The 23,786-nt window shown below is 42.8% G+C and overlaps 1 protein-coding gene across 1 annotated transcript in view; it reads right to left on the minus strand.

Moving 5' to 3' along the window:
* The window catches only part of COL4A2 (collagen type IV alpha 2), a 181,699-nt gene that overhangs the window by 59,085 nt on the left and 98,828 nt on the right, over positions 1-23,786 (minus strand). The window contains exons 5-11 of the mRNA XM_006770706.2: positions 9,372-9,506; positions 9,242-9,286; positions 5,817-5,933; positions 4,375-4,446; positions 3,979-4,014; positions 3,808-3,870; positions 2,047-2,082 (exon numbers count right to left, since the gene is read on the minus strand). Of these exons, the coding sequence (XP_006770769.1) occupies positions 2,047-2,082; positions 3,808-3,870; positions 3,979-4,014; positions 4,375-4,446; positions 5,817-5,933; positions 9,242-9,286; positions 9,372-9,506 (504 nt within the window). The remainder of the gene's footprint in view (positions 1-2,046; positions 2,083-3,807; positions 3,871-3,978; positions 4,015-4,374; positions 4,447-5,816; positions 5,934-9,241; positions 9,287-9,371; positions 9,507-23,786) is intronic.

Consider the following 23,786-nt stretch of genomic DNA (forward strand, 5'->3'; position numbering starts at 1 on the left):
CCCTCCTACCCTCTAGTCCTATATTTGAAGATCATTCTCTCTTCTGCCTCAGCTATTTCTCATTTTGGAAAGACAATCCTAGTTTCATAGAAACATTTCCTACCCTTTAATGATTTTAGGGGATGGTGATTCTTGGGGTTTCATCTTCCTTTTAGTCTAAGAGGCAAAGCTAGGCCCAGAGATTTAGCAAATATTTAATAGTTCCATAAGTGGAGTTGCCATATATGGGAGAAATGACTCAACCCTGGTGTCTAAAAGAGGCACATATGAAAAGCTATGCATGCACAGCTCAGAGATATTGCAGGTTCAGTTCCAGACCACCACAATAAAGTAAATACCGCAATAAAGTGAGTCACATTCATATTTTGGTTTTCCAGTGCATATAGAAGTTATGTTTATACTGTACTGTAGTCTGTTAACTGTGCAATAGCATTATGTCTAAAATAACAGTGTACATATATTAATAAAAATTTATTTTATAGCTAAATAAATGCTAATCGTCATCTGAGACTGTTAGAAAAATGTCACCAATAGATTTTCTCAACTCAGGGTTGCCACAAGCAACCTTCAATATGTAAAACACACAGTATCATCAAAGTGCCATAAAGTGAAGTGCAAAAAAATGAGGTATGCCTGCACTACATTATAGAAATAATACTCGCTCTCTCTTTTTTTAAATCTCCAAATGACTGCTTCTTTCCTGGGGTCTCTACATTTCCATCTCAACAGAAGATCACACAGGACCCTATCTGATCTTTCTCTCTGCAGTATACCTCCTGCCCCCTCAATGCCCAGGGATTTTCTGAAAATAAAAACAAAGCATTTAATTAATTTTTGCTTCTTTCCCACCTGGCTGGGAGCTGAAATCAAAGCACAGAAATGCAGCCAGGCTAGATTAGAACGTGATTTGCTTGGGTCCCTGTGGCCCCTCTGCCTCATGAGCTGGTTATCCAAGTCACCAGGAAGTGACCTGGTGGGGGGTGAGGGCCATTAGTGCGGCAGCCAAGCAGGGATCTGAGATGACCTTGGGGCTGGCCACCCCATCTTACATCTGCTTCTCTTGGCTGGGGGCCGTTCCCACCCAGCTTTGGGCTGCCAGACAGTGGGGAGCCCAGCGGTGTGGGCAGCAGCCTTAACGAGCTCCAGTCCCAGCCGGAAGCCATTTCAGAGGTGATGGGAGCTGGGGGCCTGGGGGTGGTAGCTGAGGTCCCCAGAAGGTCACAGAGATGGGATTTCTGTGGAACAGGGATGGGAATGTGCAGGCTGGGAGATTTCCTTAGTTGCGTGCAGGCCACGGAATGGTCCTTAAATGTTGGTAATCGTAGCCCGGGAGTTGACTTAAAGTTTCTTAAATTACAGTTTACATTCAATATTGTTTTGTACTAGGTGTACAGAATAGACTCATGTCAAATTTTGAGCAAATACTTCCCTCACCAACTTCCTACTGTTTGTCTTGGACATTTATCCAACTTTCACAGATCGTACCGAACTCTAGTTCTGTCCCCAGGTTCTAACCAGCCACCTACTTTGTTGTGCTCCAACCAACTTAAGAATCTTTCTCTGATAGAAGCAATCAGCTTTGGGCTCTAGCTGAATTGAAAATCACTGACTATATATATCCCTAGAGGCTGACATCACACTCTTGTAGAACCTAATTATACCCAGGTAGGGAATGCCATCACTTCCCCCATACAAACATGGCTACATTTTGTCCATTCTTATAAATTAACACACATGGATAAACATGAGCTGTCCCTAAATCTACGTTCCTAATCAGTTTGATTTTCATACAACAGGAATGTTATGTGATTTGCAAACAACAAATCATTCAACACATGCACTTATTTAATGTGCCAGCGACGCCAGAGGTACCACTGGATGCATCTTTGGAGTTTGTAACACTGAGTCTTAAAAAACCTACAAAACAGTTCTCATTGTGAAATGAGCAATATATAGTTGTCCAAGAAGTGGTTCTATAGTCCAGAAGGATATACACGGATACATAAGCCCCCACTTCCCTCTCCCTCACCCCCAACAGTAACTTACTGGCTCTCCAGGGGGTCCAGGGGGTCCAGGTGGTCCCTGCAAAAATACAAAGATATTTGTAAACTGTTTTCTTTATCCCAGGACCCAGATAACATCTGCTAGAAAGCCCTGGGAAAGCCATTCACTGTATATTTAGAGCACCATGTCGTATGTATAGAGGTTTCTGGTACATCTGTCTCAGCAGGCAGGAAGGGCTGGAGGGGAGAGGGCTGGGGTCAGGCTCAGTTCCCAGAATTTGCCGGCTGTCCACACACAGCTGTTTTGGGTTTGCTTTTCTGAGTTTAGACTTTTGATTTCATCCATGTCCTATTCATGTTTGCTCTGCTCCCATGCCAGGTCCCAGGCCCTGTCACCACAAAGATCGTTTCTCCTGACTTCCCCTGGGCAGGGTCCCCCACAGGCCACTGTCTAACACTTTTTGCTGGTAGGTCAGCAAATGTTCACAGGCAGACTTAATCTACAGGGTTGAAAAACCATCCACAAATATCACCATGGGTCTCTCTGCAAAGCATTCAGTGTCAACACTATACTTGCACTGAAGTTTTGAAAGTGCATGAAAAGAATAATTTGTGTCTAAGTGCAGAGAAGTGGGCAGGCGGGGGATTGTGGGTGATTTTAATGGCCACATGAAGAATTTAAAAGTTGTCAGGTCAGCTAAGGACCCAGCAGGTACAACCTGCTATTTCATATTTCCCTGAACTGTGTGTTTAAAGAATAACCTCCGTTCCCCCTCCCCAACCATGTGGTATGTGTGCTTTGAGTTAACAACCATATGACATAGGAGAACAAAGACCCTCTCATCATAGAATCCTCATTTCATACCATTTGGCCAAATATTTCATAGCAGAGGGCTACTTGCAAAAATGATTTTCACAGCCCCAGGGAAACTCATTTTATAGAAACAAAATCAATGATTATAGAAAATTAATGAGTACTCACACCCCCAACTACTAGTATGACTGAATCTTTCCGAGCATACATCCCTCCTTTGTTTCTCAGTATCTGTCAAGAAACTGATGCCACAGCCTCCCTTGAGAGTGTCCCTCCCACTTGAGCAATGGGCTTCTGTGAGAATTGTCTCACTACTAAAAACTATGGGGAATAAGAGTCAGAAACCCTGAAGGAGCCAGTTCGTCTCCTGGATCCTGTGTGGCATGATGGAAGTGGCGTTAGAGCTGCACAGGCACTAGCAACTCTTTCTCCTCTTCTCCCCTCCTTGTATCAAGCCCTCCTCCATGCAAGCCTCTGTCTTGCTGCACCTCACTCTGTCATCTGAGTTGCAGTGGGAGTGAATACCTGTAGACTGCCATTGATGTCCAATATTTCACTTGCTATAATGGCCATGCCTGGGTGTGACACACCTGCTATGGTGGCCATGCCTAGGCAGAACCCATTTCCTTCTTATCACCCTGTTGCACTTGGATCTGCTTTGCCCAGGGATGACGTGCCCCTTTTCAGCTGGTTTTGTGGGGCCGAGAGAGGTTGTACATGACTGGAATAGCACCCAGCCAGGAGCAAGTTTAAATCTGACATAGTTGGCAGTGATCTGGTGACCACAAATTTTGAGTCCTCATTCTTCAATCTTAATAGAAGCAAAATGTATACAAGGGATGACCTGTTTTGTCTTGATGCTTTTTATAGTGACCACAAGCATCCTAGTTGTATCGTGAAGCTTCCGCCTGTATCCACGTTGAAGAAGGGGCCTCGCTAGAGGATGCCTGGGTAGTGGTTCAAGAGTGAGCACGTGTACGTGGTACTTACTGGTCTTCCTGGAACTCCAAGTGGACCCATTGGTCCCATAGGCCCAGGGCGGCCGGGGGGCCCCTAAGGACAGGCAACAAGAGAAGGCTCTTAAGAGAAGTTGACTGGTATTTTGGAGTCCTGAATTCTTAAAGTTTTCTTGGAATATTTTCTAATAAAAATAAAACTTACCTGGAAACCGATCGATCCAGGATCTCCGGGTTCACCCTAAATGAGAAGAAATCATTTAAAGAGTTCTAGTTTTTAAGCTAATCTTTTTAGATTTAGTTACATTTTATTACAACATTGCAAACAAGTATATAAGTTATTGCAGCCGTATCAGGACCTGGTAATGTTAACTAACCTAGTACCTGAGGTACAGTGACTATGGGAAAGGGATGCATCCACAATTAAATATAAGATTGAAACAAGTTATTTTTGAATTGGTCACAATTTTGGATTATTTTATTCTATGCATTCTGCTACTCCATTCATTCTTACAGCTCCGAGTTCACTTGGACATTAATTTTATTAATCAGAATTTACACTAGGTCACTTAATCAGGTCTCCTACCTCTATTAAACTTACCCTGTATTTGTCGCGGTCCTTTTCGGACAGTGCATAAGGTTCACCTTTCTGGCCTTTGGGTCCGAGGGGCCCCTACAGGAGTACATATATGGTGGAAAGAGGAAAAGGCAAAAAAGTCCATTAACATGCAGAGCAGCTATAGTAATTTGGATGGTTAAATATTGACCTTTATGGGCAATATCTAACTGCTCTTACAGCTCATTTAGATTATTCTGAACACTAATCACTACATCCAACCATGAAGGTGAGACTTTTACTTTCATATTTATCCAACAGTATCTTTCTTCAAAGTTAAAATGGAAAGACATTATAGAATTTGTGTTTTTAAAGAACCCAAATGAGCACTCAGTAAACGAATCCTTTAGTAAACCATGCTATTTTTTGGGTACTATTACTTTGTGTTTTCTTTGGCATTAGTGTACTGAAGGTATTAACATGTACTCTGAAGCCCCATTTGTGGGAGAGATACTGGGTCACTCTTTAAAACAGAAACTGTGTCAAGTACACATGTGCATGTATAGGTACATGCATGCATGTCTTAACACCTACATATGAAATCAATATTTTTAAAGTAATCAATATGTTTGTTGATGAAAAAAGTTATTTTATTGGAATAGACTAGAAAATGATGTAGCTTATTGAAAAGTTGAAGTTGTAAAAGAAGAGTCAAAGAAGTGAGAATTGGAAAGCAGAGGTGTTGATGATGAGAAATTGATTAGCTCAGGGGGAAACAGGGGAAGGTTATTTATGACTGTTCTTCCCCACCTTAAAAATAAAATTTTTTTTTAACCAGATAAATCTTAGCATAACCCTGAATGTGCAGTATTTTGGTGGTAAGAGGGTAACACTACTGAAAAATATTTCAATATTCTTTGCAAAGACCTTGAAAACGAAATGAGGCCACGAAACAGATTAACATACAAAAGTTCTTCCATTAAAAAACAACACCCTTTCGTATTGGATATGCTGAAGAATATCATTGTCCTTCCACATCACAAAGGATTTTAGAATCAATCAAGATTTCTAATCATCTTGTGACTAATAATTTGTCAAACTTTTAGCTTTTTAGAATTTAAGTTTTCGTGTTGCCCTACAATTCAATGTTATTTGAATTGGAGCATGAATATGGAAAATAAAATTGTTTGAATCCAGGCAGATCATGCCTAGATATCCATAAGAAAACCTCCAAGAGAGCAATGCTTCCTCAGGGTATAAAAGACAGGGTTAGCGTGCACCTGCGGCCCCTACTGGTGAGTGAACAGAAGGCAACACACCATCCTTACAAAGTTTCTCTAAGACCATTTCTTAAGGGTCCTGTGCTAGGCCTTCCGGACGCCATGAAAGAGAATAGGGCACTTCCATACATTTCTGCCGACAGGTGCCAGCCATCCAGGTTCCAGAGCTAACCATGTGAACAGGGTGTGCTTGCTGATGATACTCACAGGAGATCCGGGGACACCCCCAATGCCAGAGGGTCCCTGGGGGCCTACGTCTCCCCTGGTCCCATTGCAGCCATCATAGCCAGGTGGTCCTCGGGGTCCACCTTGCCCAGGATGTCCCTGGAAAAGAGGAAAGGAAGTGAGTCGTTCAGCCCAGAGGTGTTTAGTTTTCATAACTGTGTGTGATAAAACAGTTTTAAATCGTCTCTCTCATGCCACTGGCATGAATCCAAGGGACAACAGCTGGAAATGAATGAATGAATGAATAAGTAGACAAAGGCACACGGGTAGAGTTCTAAGCAGGGGAAAAGGCATTCAAGACAAAGTTCTGTTTCCCAAAGGTTTTGGTGAGCAGTAAACCGTCTTGGCATTTCTCCTCCTTGCTTCACTGGGTGCCTGGGAGCACTGTTTTGTCAGGGACAGGATTTTAAAATTCTAGAAAAAAGTTCTAGAAGCAGTGATCTCCTTCTCAGGGACAACAAAGGTGTCTTCATCTGTTATGGCCGACTGACTTTTGGACTTACATCCTAAACAGGTAAGAGAGTCATACCTACAGTGGGATTTCATCAGTGGCTTAGCCATAGGTAGACGAACTGATTTCCTCTTTCTACATTCTTTGGAAACACTCCTTTTAAGATTTTAAAGCAAGTCAGGTGTTCTAAGATGGCTGGTGGGAGAGGGGAGGCAACATGATCAAATGTCTTTCGAAGGAGTAGGTCGGGTGAAGTCTGTGGGCACCTCAATAGCACTCACCTGGCTCTGGGAGACATCCGGGGGTGGGGTTAACTATAATTTATGTCCTACGAGACTACAGGTCTTCTTTGCACAAAAGATGTTTAGATATATGCTTTCTTATTATGTAATTTCTTTTTTTTTAAATATATTTTTATTGGGGAGAGGGAGAGATAGAAACATCAATGATGAGAGAGAATCATTGATCAGCTGCCTCCTGCACGCCTCCTACTGGGGATCGAGCCCGCAACCCAGGCATATGTCCTTGACCAGAATCAAACCGGAGACCCTTCAGTCCACAGGCCAACACTCTATCCACTGAGCCAAGCCGGCTAGGGCATTTATGTAATTTCTTTAAAATTTTTATTTTCTTAAGAGCAGGCCTAACATGGAGTCCAGAGTAATTTTTGAGGGCGTTTAAGATGTCTTTTAGATTTACTTTGAGAAATTTGGAAAATTTCAAGACAAATGAACCAGTTCTACGCCGAGTGCGTGTATTCTGAATGATACTAAGGAATACAGCAAGAAAAGTAGAATTTTTCTTTTGTCTGCATACCTTTCTGCTTGAGATGTTCAAAGCCATTGCTTTAACTTGCGCCATCAGAAAAGAGATCTGATAGCCCTTTCAGCCAACCCCGGGGGGCTCAGGGGAATCCTGATGGCTTCTGGAAACCATGGTGAACAATCTCTCCAGCTGTGACAGAGCCAGCTGTCTGAGGCCTTCAAAGGAAAGGACCCTTTTTGGGGGGTTTCTGAAAGCTGACCCTTCAAATCTAGCCAGAGAAACACGCTCTGCAGGGGTTCTGCCGAAGATCCGTGGTATCCTAGGATGTTTTTGCTTCAAATGAACATCTGAGTTCCTTAGTCTTCTCCTGAATTATCTATCGCTGTTGGGGCTTTCTGATTCCCTTAGGACTGATTTGAAATTGCATGTCAATCTGATCTTCTTTGGAAATTGTGCTTCGAGGAAAAAAATCTCAGTTATATTGAGCTTAATGTCCATCTCTTTTTGTTATCTGATTAGATACATTTCTGTGTGTACAACTCTACGATTTCCCTGCACATCACTTTTTCTACACAACTTCTAAACAGCTAAAATTACCCAGGTCCTTCAAACGCTATGCTCATTAACTGCGTAGAGGTGGCAGGTGATATTTAATATGCAGTGTCAGGGTTCTGTGGTTAGAGAGACTATATATGGCAGCACCAATATTCTGTAGAAAATGATCAGTTATCTGCTCATCATGATCACGCTCCCTTACGATGATTACTCCCTTATTTGTGAAATATTTGCATCTGATATTCAATGAGTATGAAGTGCAGAAATGAATTAAAATATGATACAGATTAGTTACAATATTTTCCCATAATGTCACTCAGATTTAAATCAGATTTCAACTTCCAGAAGCAAAAAATGATGAACAGCTTAAATAGTTCAAGAAAGTAGTTTAAAGACGGGTGGGAAAAAAAAGAAAAAAAAAGATGGGCGATTTAGTTTGCGGCCGTTGGTAGAAAAATACTTTTATTATTTGTTTAACCCTTGAAATCTGCAGATTCTTCGACTGTGCCAATTTCTCAAGATCCTGACCAATGTGAATGCTATTTCCTTATTTGTTCACAGCTGCATGTTTTGTAACTGACGTATCTGAGTGCCTCATTCAGGTGACACTTAGGATCACTGGCCATGTAGGTCTCATGTCTTGGTGATCACAACTTCTCTCTCTCTCTCTTTTTTTTTTTTTAGCTCTGACTGCTTCCTTCTACTGTGGCAAAAGTGTTCTTGAATGCAGAGCTAAAATCTGAAGGAAAGGTATGAATTCTCTGTGATGACTCTCCACTCAGGCTCTTCCTCTATTTCTGCAAGGGGACAGCCCTACTTGTGCAGCCTGAAGATTGTCTCTCCCTGTGTGTGCACATATGTGCACATGCATGCATGTGTGTGTGCGTGTGCGTGTGTGAGCACGGTGATAAAGAACATGTATATGCAGGGGAAGGGTGCAGACATCTGTGCATATGGGTGAGGGTCCTTAAATGTCAGCAGCAGACAGATGGGGTGGGTCTGCATGTGTGATAAACACATTTATCCCCGAGAAGGAGATCGGCAGGAAGCCGGCCCTGGGAACTCTGCTCCCGGGCCCCTGTGAAGAAGGCTGTGAGTCAGGCTGCTTTGTTTATTTTTTTATGCCACAAGAAGTAAAGTAAACTAGGTTAGAAAAACACATTTTATGGCATTTTGAGATTTTCTCATGGATAATCCATGCCTCCTCTTCTCGTTTACGTGTGGTTACTACGAAGAATCTGAGAAGCTGCACAAATGTCCAGCAGGGCTTCATCCCGTCCACGTTCCTGGCTGTGCTACTTTATATTCAGGCTGTTCTGTGGTTCAAACACAATTTCGAGACCGGCTCCTTAGCGAGCACATCTGAGCGATGCTCTAGCTTTTCCTTACATAACACTGTCCGGTTCTAGCAACGTCTCCTCCATTCTGAAGCCAAGTCCAGGAGAACGTTTACAAGGGAAAAAGTCTGTCCAACATTTGACTGGATTCCGGGAGAAAAAGACCCACATGTAGCCCCACAAATTTTATGTGATGAACAAAAAAAGCAGGTTTAGCTCAAGATATTGCTGTTAAGTCATAAACGTGTTGGTTCCCATGCATACAATGTTTTAAAATTCTAATCTTACAAAAAACTTACAGGAATTCCGTCAGCACCAGGGAATCCAGAAACGCCTCTTTGTCCCTATAAAGAAGGTAAACAAATTTAATGAAGGTCAACACACCCGCTGCCCTCCATAAAACGAGAGGAAATACCAAGTTTTCCGTACCACTTCTCCTTTCGGTCCTATGCTCCCGGGAGAGCCTCTTTCACCCTTGTCACCTTTGCGGCCCTGCAGTCCTGGGAATCCTTGTAACCCGGGGGGCCCAGTGTATCCCTGGTGGCCCACTTGCCCGGGCTGACCCTGTAGAAACAACATACATTCAATTTCCACAGTTAATAGCAATGAATGAGCACTTTCAGTCACGTTGCTTTGGAAACTATGCTTTTCATTCTCAAAGAGCAATGATCTTCAGAGAACATTATATGTAAACTACCATCTGCTGCCACTGGAGCCCCAAAGTGATTTCTGGCAAAAAAAGAATCCACAGAGCTTAAAGTAAAATGGCATTAAATGTAAAGAGAAAATAATCCTAATTTACAAAAGTGATGCTACTGTGAAATGATGATACTATTGCACTGGAGACAGTCAACTTACTTGTTTTTCGTTTTGTTTTTTTTAAGTCCTTTCAGCACATAAAAAAAAGTTCCAAACAAATTTCTAAGATTTTAATCTCTACCCCAATATAATGCATACAACAGATATGGGATGATATTCAAAAGAATTGAAAGCAGAGACTTGAACAGATATTTCTAGAGCATTTTTCACAATAGCCAAAAGTGTCCCATCGAGAGATGAGTGGATAAACTAAATGTGGTCCATCCATATGATGGAATACTATTCACCTTACAAAGAAAGGACATTCTGACACACATGACAACATGGATGAACCTTGAGGACATCATGCTAAGTGAATCAGCCAGTCCCAAAAGGACAAATACTGTGTGATTCCACTTCTATGAGGTTCCTAGAGCAGCTGAATTCATAGAGACAGAAAGGGCATGGGGAGAGGAGAAGGGGAGTCGTTGTTTAGTGGGTGCAGAGTTTCCGTGGGGAAGATGAGAAAGATCTGGAGATGGGAAGTGGTGATGTTTGCACAACACTGTGAATGAACTTAATGCAACTGAACTGTGTGAAAATGGTTATGATGGTAAATTTTATGTTTTGCATGTTTTACCACAAGAAAAGTAAAAGATTAAAAAGGGGCTTCTATCTCTCTGATTAAGGGAACTAAGTTATGTATTATAGTTAATGTTCTAATGAACCCTCCCAGGTTCACTTAAATGAAAAATAAAGTTCTATGTCTTGATTTCCTCTTTCAATGAACAAGTCTGCTGTTTACTCACCATAAAGAACCTTTACCTGCTAAGCCCAATTTGCTTTCACATTTCAAATTCCCATCTGCCTTTAGATCAGTGGTTCCCAACCTTCCTAATGCTGTGACCCTTTAGTACAGTTCCTCATGTTGTGGTGACCCCCAACCATAAAATTATTTTTGTTGCTACTTCCTAACTGTAATTTTGCTACTGTTATGAATCGTAATGTAAATATCTGATATGCAGGATGTATTTTCATTGTTACAAATTGAACATAATTAAAGCATAGTGATTAATCACAAAAACAATATGTAATTATATATGTGTTTTCTGATGGTCTTAGGCGACCCCTGTGAAAGGGTCGTTCTTCTCCTAAAGGGGTCTCAACCCACAGGTTGAGAACCGCTGCTTTAGATGGAGGGGGGACTGAGCCATTACTTTTAGTCTTCTCTTCCACTGCCTACAAGAAACTCTTCCTATATAAACGGTGCAGCTAAAGAGTTTGTTAGTCATTACAGAATGTTTACAGTCTGTCTGCAACATTCCACACAGCTGAGGTGAAGCAAACAACTTCAAAATGCAGGCCAAGCCGCAGCATTAATGTCACAGACAGACTGGTGTAGAGGTTGCTTCGGGGTGGAAGCAACTGATGGAAATTAAGGTTTCAGCTGGTGAATGAGATCTCTCCCCAAGCTCAGGACCCCTGACTCCTCAGACAAAGGGGACTTGCAGGAATCTCCATGGGCAAGGTCAGAGTTTGAGAGATACTGAGTTCTCCTGCCCCACCCTCCACATGTTCCAGAAGAGTCCAGTCAGCGCAGAAAGCATCAGTCACTGAGGGTAGTATCTTATGTTGTGGCAAAGCCAATATATTTAATATCTTTGAAGAATGTGATTAAAAATAAGGCTTCCTAATTGAGGGAGATTGTGGTCAAAGACAGACAGCTCTGACCTTGGACACGTGATACCCCAGGCTCATGCTCGTCGATTTCCAGTCAGGGGTGTTAGTATGCTACATCTGCTGTAAGTTTGGGGACAAAATATGCTTTGATTCTGGTTTTTATGACACTTTCCCAGTTGTGCTCATTTCTGTTTTGTTTGTGGCTCTGTCAGGATATAGCCTTCCTGTGATCATATACCATGCCCCTAAGCCTGACGTTCCCTAAGCATCATGAGGCTTGTCAGTGTTTACAGGGAGTGTCCTTTGGGGGATAAAATGTTCCTCATTAGTACTGTCATTTTTTTCTGCCCATAAACTTTATCTCTATCCAGGGGATTACTGTATGGAGCCCACTAAGGGGAACATGCACTGCTCATCAAAATGGAATGTGTGTCTTAACGATGAAAAGCCACATGCTTGTCTTGCACTCATTAACCTTTCCTCAATTTTCTTTGATGAGGAAAGTGACTACATCATGTACTCATTTTCCTTCCATTGTCAGTAAACTTCTTTATACCCATAAAGTCTTGGATGGGAAGTCTGACTTTTGGAATAAAGCTCTAATCTTCCCTTTTCTGGAGCAAGTTGTCAATTATTTCTTTTTATTGAGGTGAAATTCCCATAATGTAAAATTAATCATTTTACAGCGGTTTCTAGTACATTCACAATGTCCTCTATCTAGTTCCAAAACATTTTCATCATCCTGGAAGGAAGCCTCATGCCCACTAAGCAGTCACTCCCTGTTCCTCCCCACCCCAGTTTCTGGTAACCACAAATCTGCTTTTGGTTTTTTATCCATTCTTGATATGTCTATATATAAAAGCCCAAGCGACCAGTTAACTGGTTGCTATGACATGCACTGACCACCAGGGGGCAGACCCTCAATGCAGGAGCTGCCCCCAATGGTCAGTGTGCTCCCACAATGGGAGTGCAGCTCAGCTGACCGATGGGTGCAAGATGCTGGGCTCACGGCTGGCAAGCGCCGCTGTGGTGGTGCGAGCCTCTCCCGATTGGGACTGACTGGGTGCAAGCCCGCGGCAGGCATAGTGGGCCAGAATGAGCGGGAGTGGTGTGGCACAGGCCCCGGCTCAGGCTCCTCCCCAGCCACCTCCTGTGGCCCGATCCCCACAGGCCATGCAGAGGGACCCCACCGGTGCACGAATCCATGCACCAGGCCTCTAGTTTCATACAAGTGAAATCACATGTATGCTATATGACCATTTTTGTCTGGCTTCTTTCACTTATACTTTTTTCGAGGTTCATCCATGCATGATCATATATCAGTACTTTATTCATTTTTTTTCTTTATTGGTTAAGGTATTACATATGTGTCCTTAACCCCCATTTACCCCCGCGCCCCCAACCCACTCGTGCCCTCATCCCCTTGGCTGAATTATATTCCATTGCATGGATAGACCACAATTTGTTTGTTGTAAATAGTCCTATAAACATGCATGCACAAGTATCTGTCTGAGTCCTTGTTTTCAATTCTTTTGGGTACGTCCGTAGAAGTGGAATTGCTGAATCCTATGGCAATTCTATGTCTATCTCTCGAAGAAACTGCCATACTGTTTTTCACAGTGGCTGCACCATTTTACATTCCCACCAACAGGGTGTGAGAGTGCCAGATTTCTCCACATCCCTGTTGAAGATTGTTATTTTCCATTAAAAAAAATTTATAGCCATCTTAGTGGGTGTGAAGTTGGTGTCATTCTATAGAGACATCTTGAGCTTCTGACAGAGGGAACATTTCACAGAATTCCACCCAGCTTCCGGCCTGGAGAAGGGCCAGGAAGAGTCTGGAGAGAATCCGCAGTAGAGCCCCGTCCTCTGGGACTGAACTCAGTCTTGCCACAGTTCAAGCCTTACGTTGCTGGGACTTAGGGAACATCTTTGTCACGACCCAATGGCCTTCTAATGCATGTTTCGGCCATTAGGGACAGAGATCTTTCCCAAGGATATCCTGCCCATGCTGACGTCGTGTGTATTTGTCAAGAGCAGTTGCAATGGTCAGGTAAATAAAGAGGATTTCCCTCTGTGCTAATTAGTCATCATCATTAGCAACTTCCACCCTCAGTTGAAAAGTCCCAATTGGAAAAGTTATTTCCATCTCTTCCTTTTCTTTTGTAATAAGTGATGTAAAAATAAAAATTAGCCCAGAAAGAATAGGACTCTAGTTTAAATGTTTTTTGCATAAGTTTCAAAATCTCCTGGGTGACCAACGCTCCTAAAATTCCTGCACTATACTCAACAAAAGAATTTGCACAAAAGAATTTCTTGAAAGCCAACGGACCATAGACTATGCCTCTTCCCACCAGAGAATTTGATTTGTGTGAATGTGTTACTTCCTAGGAAACAGGATAATGAAAAGTAGCATGTACTTGTGTGTCCTCTGGGATGAAGCACTGTTACAGCTCTTAAAAATGGTTCCTCTTCTAATGGCCTTCTGAGGTGGTTCTAATAAAACATGCTATTTTTTTTTAAATGGTTCATCTCATGTCATTCCCATGACAAATGCATAAAGTAGGCATCTCCCTCACTTGTGAGAGGAGGGACAATGGGGGCTTGGGAAGGTTCGGGACGAAGAACTGACTGTTACGCCATCAGGTCTGGGGAGTGAGGCTGCCTCTGAAGCCCCCCATCTTCCATTGGACCTTCTTACTCAAGTGAGGTCCGTGAGCTGTGCCAGCCGCCTGGGACCCTGAGGGAAATGCAGTCTCAGGCCCGGCCCAGACCTCCTGGCCTGCACTGGACATGACCCTTAGCAGGTTTCTTAAGTGTACTGAAGTTTGAGAATCATGGCATGGCCCCATCCTCCTTCCCTTTCTGATGTTCTCATAGGAGGATCAGGTATCTTTGTTATTATTATTTTAATTTTTTCCCTTTTTGTTAAGTTTATTGGGGTGACACTGGTTAAGAAAGTGATACAGGTTTTAGGCGCACAGTTCTACAATACATCATCTGGACACTATTCAGCAAGACTCTGTCCATCACCACTTATCTCCCCTACATCCTCCTCCACCTCCCCATATCCGACAGGTATCTTTTAACAAGAAAAGTATCTTATGTATGAAGTTGGCTCTTAGAAGGAAGGCCAGGCTTCCTGAGTCAGACAGAGGAAAATATTTATGTCTGTTAAATGCTACTTCTAATTACAATTTTCTTAGTCTTATGCTTCAGTGATATCTGCAGCAAGACAGAACGAACTTTGATCACTGTTAGGGTGGAAGGTTGCACAATGCCTCCTCCCTTTTGAAATCACTACTGGAGTATGTGTGGGATGCCCGGGGTCAGTTCTGGAAGTCGAAGTCTTGAAAAAGTGGATAGAATGAGTCCAGACTTGACTACACATTGCTTAAATACCACAGCTGTGGAGTGAACGCACTTAAAGTCCTGAGACACTTACTAAGCTTTCACGAATTTAGAATTTTCACTTCCGTAAAAGGGGCAAAATATAATTGGATGTGTGCACGTGCGGAATAACGCTAAAATCTACTTCAGATGCAAAGCAAAGGCAGAAGATATGGTTAATCGCGGCCCCAAGAAATTTCACACTGATCCAACCTCAAGGTGGTGCCTATTTGCACTCATAGTTTAGTAACCTTACAACTCGCCTTGGGTGGGGAAGTAAGAGGAGCTTCATGTGTCAGGAAAGGATAAAGCGAGATGTTTCCAAGGATAAAACCTGCTTCACTGCACATCATGATTTTCAATCTACAGTACAGGGTTTTCCTGGTAGAATAAGAATAAGCTTTTCATGAGTTACTGGCCAACATCTGAATACTAGGAAATCCCTTCTCCTTCCTAAGTTTACTCTTCCTGCCTCCCCTTTTATGGGCACTGGGCGCCCCACCAGACACCCCATATCCTCTGTAGTCTCCTGGGGGCCCCTCCCTTCCTTGGCTGTTGACGATGTGTTCCAGACCTTCCCGGCCTTCTGATGCTGCAATTCTTGGTGACTCTCAGGGGATTCCAGCCTAATTCCCAGCTTATCCTCTGAGCTGTTCACACACATTTGAAAATATGTAAAATGGCTCCAAAGGCAGGAAGGGCTGCATTTTAAGATCCAGGAAGACAATTCCTTCATCTAAAATTTAGAACTGGTCATTGTTCTTAGGGATGGTCATGGGCATTTGTGAGCAATTTCTTGATGACCTTGGCAGGATAAATTAATACCATATTCCAAGCTAATATGTAAAGGCTGTATTAGAAGAGTGTGTTACACGTATAATAAGTATCAGTAAATAATGGATGACTGCCTCCATGAAGAACAGGCAGAGCTGATGTTAAATGTGCTGTTTTACCTAAAACTTCTTATTTAGCACATAACAAAACATTAGCCCTGCCCTGGGTACTATTCCAAATTAAGGACTCCACCTCTATGAGGCAAAATTATATGGGCTTTTGGAATTGTTGCTTTCTAAAATTATCTGACACAGATTGTAGGACTAGAGTCCACATAAAGAAAATAACATCCACCATATGTACAGAAATAACCCTTGACCCCACCTCTCTCCATTACAAACATTTAGTCAAAATGGATCATAGACCTAACTGTAAGAGCAAAGGCTTCTATAGCCTTAGAAGGAAAATATAGGGACGAATCTTCGTGAGTCTGGATTGGCAAAGATTTCTTAGCTAAGACACAAAAGTCACAAGCCATCAAAGAAAACATAAGACTAATAAGTGTGATCTTTAAGATGCAGTAGCACATAAAAGCGGGAGAAATATTTACAAACACATACCTGATAAATGACTTATCCAGAATATAAAAAGAACTCGCAGAAATCAGTAAGGCGATGAACAACCCAATGAAAAAAGCAGGTAAAAGATTTCCACAGAGCCTTCAGCAAGGAAGATGCACGAGTGGAAAGCAAACTTTTGAAAAGATGCTAAGCATCGAGAGAGTAAATTAAATCCACAATAAGATATAACTGCAACCACTAGAATGGCTGACGCACGGAGAAAACACCGGTGATGCCAAGTGCTGGAGAGGAGTGGAGGGAGCTCCCTCGCTCGCTGCTGCTGGGAAGGGTAAGTGGGGTGGCCACTTTGAAACGGAGGCAGTTTCTTACACAGTGCAACATATACCTGCCGGAGGGCATGTAGGTAAATGTCCACAGCGGCTTGATTTATTTTAGTGAAAAACTGGAAACAACTTGAATGTCCATCAGCTGGACATTCAGTTACTAAGTGAAGCAACAGACTGGTATGTCCATAAAGTGGAACATTAGTCAGCAGTAAAAAGGAAGACACTGTCTGACATGAGTAACAAGGACGAATTATGCAGCCAGACTCAAAGGCTCCCGTCCTATTTATGTGATATGATGAGATCACCCTATTTATATGACATTCTAAAGAAGTCAAAACTAGGGACAGAAAACAGGTCAGTGGTTGCCAGGGGTGGGGCAGAGGGAGGGGACTGACTGAAAAGGGCACTGGGAAACTTTGGGGGCGGGGGCGGGGGGGAGGGTCATGGGTTTGTCTTATATCATGATTTGGGTGGTTGTTACGTGGCTGTATACACTTGTCAATAGTCATGAGTTTACACGTAAATGATGCCTCAATAAACTCGATCTAAACACTAACAACCACAAAAGGAGTCTGGTGAAGGCGGAGATTAACAAGAGAAGGCCTGAGGTTCATGGTCACATTAGGTATGACCAGATCCCTTTCATACATTTTTACCAGTGAATTTACGAGAGATAATATTCAGAAAAGGAAGAAGAGTGGACACTAAAAACTAAAATAAAACAAAACCCACAAACAACATTTAGCCAAATGCCTTTTACAAATGTCTGCCAGAGAAATGAACAAATCTGAAGAAATGGAGACCTAGCTTTCCTTGTTTGGAATCTGGTCCGTGTGGGTGTGATCCTAATGGAAATGAGACCCGGCCAGCACACAGCCCACAGAACAGCACTGCCCGAAGAGAGTCAGGACCAAATTAGACGCACGAGTAAAAAATAAGCCCAAGACATCACCAGTTTCCATTATGCATGATTTTCAGAAAAAACCCCCACAAAGATCAGCAGGTGTCTTCGGTGACTCTCGGATGCTCTGGTTATAGTTGTATTGGAAATGACGTGACTTGGACAGAGTCACACTTTAAAGCAGATAAAAATGTATCATCTCAGGTTCTCCACCCACAGGACCCGTAAGTCGAAAACCTCTGCCCCTTATTCTAAAAACAGGCCGTCCAAGGGCAGTCCCACTCAATGGCTTTGAGACTAATGTGAGGCCAAGCTTTTTATAGCCTGGATGTGATTTTGCTTGGCATATGCCGGAAAAGTTGATTTTCTGGGAAAGCCTTTCACTGCCTCTGTGCTTGCGGCAATAAATACATTTCGTTTGCCTGAAGGTGAACTGTTGCCTAACAGACGGACTTGATTTCCTAAGCCTCCTGTCCTCCAACAAGACACGGAGTTGAATGTGGATGAGCCAGGGCCTTTGGAAGCAGAGCTGGCAGGGGAGGAATGGGCTGGAAGAAGCAGATTCCAGGGCCACGGGAAGCACACAGAGAACTCTGGTTGTCAGGCCTCCCATTAAGAATGAAACACTCTAACTAGGAGCTGTCAACATGGGATAGAACAAGATCAACGATCATCATCAAACAACCTTTCTGTCATTATGAGTTAATAACACAGGGTGGCTTCGGACTATACTTACATGATTAGAAAGTGGCAACTACAACAGGCAGCAACTCCTGAGTCACCCAAATCATACAGCTACAGGTAAATCAAATAGTTAGCTGTCTATATTTATGGCCTCAATGATAGGCTATTAATTTTCATGGGCCGAATGCACGTGCCAATATTTTACTGGTGTTCTTAGGTCATGTTCTTAGGTTATACTCAAGTGTGGCGTGACTCACAGTAGAGATTGCGTGTTCTAATGACTGTGTTTCTGTCATTGCCCAGTGGGGAGCTCTGTACATAGGGATTGGTCAACACCCCAGGGAATGCTGCCTACTAATGGAAGGTGAGAGAGGACATAATGGTGAGCATGGCCTTCCAAATACTGGCCATCCTGCTGTGACTGTCCACGAGCCCGGGAGCCCTTGAGAGTGACATTTTAGCATCTGTGGCACAGACCAGGGACAGAACCAACAGTTACATCTATTTTGCATTTAGACTAAACATAGTCACAAGAGAGAAAATATTTTTGAAGTTGGCATTGTATGGAGTTGGTCTGTTACGAAAAACAATTGGCCAACAGAAAGAAAAGGTTAAGAGCAAGAGCAGATTCTGACCTGGCTTTGGTACACAGATTCTTATTTGAAATGTTCTGGAATAGGACAAGTTGTAAATAGAGCTCCAAGTCCGCTGTCATTAGAAAAGGTGCGACTACCACTCTTCTCCTCTTCTTCCTCCTCTCCCTTCTATTCCGCCTTCCTTGGCTTTAACTCATTTATCTGTTATTTTATATTCATTAAAGTTACTTAGTGTTTTCATTTTTTTTTAAAGACTTTTAAGTTTACATACAATAAAAACCACTTTTTGTGTGTGTATCGTTCTGTGAGTTTTGAAAAGTGCTCAGAGTTGCATTAGCCCTAATCCCTTTGCTAATCACTGAGCTGCTTCTTTGATAATCACTGATCTCTCTCCAGCCTCGTGGCTTTGCCTCTTCTAGACTGTCATACAAATGGAATCATCTAGTATGTCATCCTTTGAGCCTGGCTTCTTTCACTCAGCATCATGCATTTGAGATTCACCCACCCTGTTTCTATCCCGTTTCTGTGTACCAACCGTTTAGTCCAGTGTATCCTTGAAGCATGTTTGTTGTGTCCCATTAGCACAATTTGTTTACCCACTCACTTGTGGAAGGACATCTGAATTGCTTCCAGTTTTTGGTGAATGTGAATTGGGCTCTTTAAACATTCATGTGTGGTTTTTTGGTCGGATGTATGTTATTATAAATAGGCTAGAATGGGATTGTGGGTGATACAGAAAGGGTATGTTTAACTTTATGGAAAACAATTGCAGCCCTGGCCTGTGTGGCTCAGCTGGTTGGAGCACTGTCCTGTACACTGGAAGGTCGCAGGTTATATTCCCAGTAGGATACATACGTAGGTTGTGGGTTCGTGTACGAGGTAACCAATCGATGTATCTCTCTCACATCTATGTTTCTCCTCCCCCCCCTTCCTTCCACTGTCCTGTACACTGGAAGGTCGCAGGTTATATTCCCAGTAGGATACATACGTAGGTTGTGGGTTCGTGTACGAGGTAACCAATCGATGTATCTCTCTCACATCTATGTTTCTCCTCCCCCCCCTTCCTTCCTGTCTAAAAACAAAACAACAACAAAAACAAGCCTGGCTGTTCCATTTTGTATTCCCACCAGCAATGTAGGAGAGCTCCAGGTGCTTGTCAGCACTTGGTGTCATCAGTTCTGTTCTCTTAGCCATTCTGAGGTCTGCAGTGCTCATTTCTTTTACCAATCGCATTCCTTTTGATTAACAGTTTCTACCTGTTTGCTAATCCTAGGTCCAGTTCAGCGGGCAATGGTTCCCTCTGATCCATTGCTGGAGTCATATATAGTGGGGGCTTCCATCTTGGGTTTTAGCATGACCTGCCCACTTGTGGCTTCCCACATGCTTATACTCTGCTCCAGGCTGAGTTCCTGACAATTGGGTCAGTTTCTCTTGTACCTCAGGGCCTTTGCACATGCCTGCCATCATTGCCTGATGACTCCCAGGGGCACTAGAGGACATTTTCCTGACCCGGGAACTAGATTAGATGCTCCCTCAACTTGCTTTTATCACAGCACTCACTGTGCTGTACATTGGGACATGCCTCATTTGAGCTTCAGCCTCCAGCATCTTATAGCAGTTGACATACATAATAACATGATCCAGTGTTATGTTAAGTAAATGAATTATGGGTGCTACAATTACTCAGTTCTGCCTGACTCCAAATTCAGGTTCTTCCCACATGGAAGTAAAAAGCCAGAGTGTACTATTTTTAGGGCAGTTTTCATATCCATTGTAATATGTTCATGATTTCTCTTTTTAAAAAATATATTTTTATTGATTTCAGAGAGGAAGGGAAAGGGAGAGAGAGACAGAAGCATCAATGAGAGAGAATCACTGATTGGCTGTCCCCTGCACACCCCACACTGAGGATTGAGCCCGCAACCTGGGCATGTGCCCTGACCAGGAATTGAACTGTGACTTCCTGGTTCATAGGTTGACATTCAACCACTGAGCCATGCTGTCCGGGCTGTTCATGATTTCTAAACCTCTTCTGAACCCAGCTTCAGTGGATAACACTGTGGAGGGCTACCACCCTCTTATTCTGTACCCTCAATTCCTTAAGTCACCTTACTATGTGAAAATATGTCACTCATAACCTCAGCTCTTTTCCAGTCCCCAGGCCGACCTGTGGGATTTCTGATGCTTGGGTCTACCTGATGACGTGGTTCTTTCCGTCTGCACTGTCAGAGAGGATGCTTTCCAGGCCTCTAAAATGCAATCATAAAAAGGGACCACCCAGACGTGTGGCAGGGAGTGCCGGCCCTATCAAAATCGGGCTTAGGACCTGGTAGATAAACAAGACATGATCTGCTGAAATCAAGCGCGAAGAAATGAGGCAACGGCTTTGGAATGCCAGGACTCCCTCCTCCGGGAGATTTAGTTCTGGTAATATTTGAACCGAGATATTTTGAGGACAAACGTCGGTGATACGCCAAACATGCTTAAGCCATTTAACGAAACTACCGTGACTCAGGAGGGTTAAAGGTTATAGAGAAAATGTGGGAGTTGGCTAACACGGGTCTGTGAAAAAGCTATAAAAGGAAGATTTCCCAAGGCTTACTACATGGACCTGCTTTAAAATAAAATTTTAACTTTCTATCAACAAAAAGACACCTTCTTATTACCTTTTATATTCTCGGTCTAAGGAAAGCAGAGACTAGAAGGAATATCTTGCAGTTCTCCTGATCAACACTAGATGGCAGTCAGTGGCATTCTTTGGGAGCAAAGAACCCACCCCACTTGACTTCAGATTTGCAATGTCAAATATTTTGTGATGGTTTTGGGTTATGATGTCACCCCTCAATGGAATAGAGGGCAGCTCCCTCAGCTGTCATGGGGAGCAAACTTCCCATGGGGAAAATTCTGATGAAAATTTTGATTGCAGAATTCCAATGGTGTCTAAAGAGCATATCAAATTCCATTTTTCTTATTAAAGGGTGGCTGAACTCACTAAATAATTAATTATTTTATAATTTCATTTCCTTTTGACTTGCTCAAAGGAATATGTTCTAAATATATAAGCTATGTGAGGACCTGTTAGACCCAGACCCAGTGCAGAGTTCTAAGAGATAGCGATCAAGTTATTGGAGTTGATCCCTGTGTGGGACTAAGTTAAAAGAGAAACTATCATTTCTAGACTAGAGCATTTACTGTTTGGAGCACTTTCCAAAAGTAAACTGATTTCATCCCTGCAACACCTCTATCAGGTAGGTGCTGTTCTTATATTCATTTTATGGCTGAAGAAACTGCGGCCTACAGTGGCATGAGCGGCTCAGCTAGCTTGGACAGGAGGGGACGCACACCCAGCTTTTTAAAACAGTTCCAGAAGGCATTGTCACTGTGCACATGAACATCTCTTGCGTAATGAATATGACTTTGGACCCTGAAAATATCTCTTTGACTAACCTTCATGAAGCTATAATCGAGCCAAAAGCAGATGGACAAATTGACAAAAATAAACACATGTATGCTTGGGGTTCAGGGAAAACAGACCTAGTGACTATCCTGCAGTGATTATCTAAGAACCTGCTTCTTTGCTGTAACCCAACAGCTGCTCAATTGTGGCCATTTCACGGTTTATTAATCCTTCTTCTGCTAGAAAGTGACCGGGTAGAAAGAGAAGGTGAAATCCAAACAAGTCAGTTCTGTTACTTTTTAGCAACTCTGGTTAAAAGGTATGCAAGGGAGGCCTGGGGTGCAGGTGGGGGCAGGGGATGGAGCTGGAGGCTAAAACACTGAACTATCAAAATACTAGTGGAGTCCTAACCGGTTTGGCTCAGTGGATGGAGTGTCGGCCTGGGGACTCAAGGGTCCCAGTTTCGATTCCGGTCAAGGGCATGTACCTTGGTTGCAGGCACATCCCCAGTGGGGAGTGTACAGGAGGCAGTTGATCGATGTTTCTCTCTCATCAATGTTTCTAACTCTCTATCCCTCTCCCTTTCTCTCTGTAAAAAATCAATAAAATATATTAAAAAAATACTGGTGGAATAGTTAGATAGATCTCATAATCTATGCTTTCTCTGGCTTCCATTAATAGAGTTCTTGTTGAAGAAAGATTACATTAGAAAGATTTCTGAAGGATTGTGGACCTTTTCTTACATAAAAAGATTGAATCGTCAAGCAATTCTTGAACGAAGGGCTTAGCAGGATTTTGGAGAGAATACGTTTTCAGGTACAGGGAAGTTTATAGAAAATTAAGTGCACACCTCCTGGGAGAATCATCCTGATTAAGAAGACTGGGTGGGGTGAGCCTCAGGCATTAACTTCAGATGGAACTGAGGAATGAAAAGGAAGGCCATTTCTGATGGGGTTAGAACTCTCCTGGAGAGGAGGGAAGGTCTGAATGGGTAGCTACTGGTTGTGAACAAATTAAAAAAGGGTATAAAAGTGACTTCTAATTTGATGTTGGGAGAGACAGTATGAGATAGAATGGTAACTGTTTCCTAGAGTAAGTGTGAGAGAAAAGGAGTCATTGAAAGAGATGCTGAAAGACATGGATGAGAAGAGGGTAGGTGGGAACTCATGGAGGGAAGGGTGTTAGGGGGGTAACTGAGATGTTAGCATCAGAGGCAGGAGTCTTGAAATCAGGTGGTGAAGGGACTTCCATGTTAGTTCATCATAAGGGGCTGTCCAAGAATATAGAGATGCTGGTGGTCTGCCAATGACCAGGATATGCTTGTGCAGAGCTGGAAGACACCTCAGAATGTCAGAACCACCATAAGGTACATATATTTGATATGGATGCATGAACTGGTAAGCTTGGGGGCACATCCTAGAGAAAGACCTAGTCTAACTTTGGATATAAGGATGACGAGCCCTAAGTGGCCTGGACCAGGTAACACGGCAAGCTAGTGGTGAGCAGCCTGGCATTCCAGTTCACTAATTTTTCATATTCCATATTGCCCTGGAAGTTTGATAGAGGGAAAGGTTAAATGATAGATAGTAACACCAGATCAAAATCCAGTCTTCCTGATTTACATGTTTAAAAGTATCTAACATTTTAGAAATTGCTCCCCAAAGTATTTTTGCGAAGATATTATCAATAATAGTACTTAGGGCATTGTTGAAAGTTC

This window comes from Myotis davidii, unplaced genomic scaffold (genome assembly GCF_000327345.1).
Source record: "Myotis davidii unplaced genomic scaffold, ASM32734v1 scaffold242, whole genome shotgun sequence".
Taxonomy (NCBI): domain Eukaryota; kingdom Metazoa; phylum Chordata; class Mammalia; order Chiroptera; family Vespertilionidae; genus Myotis; species Myotis davidii.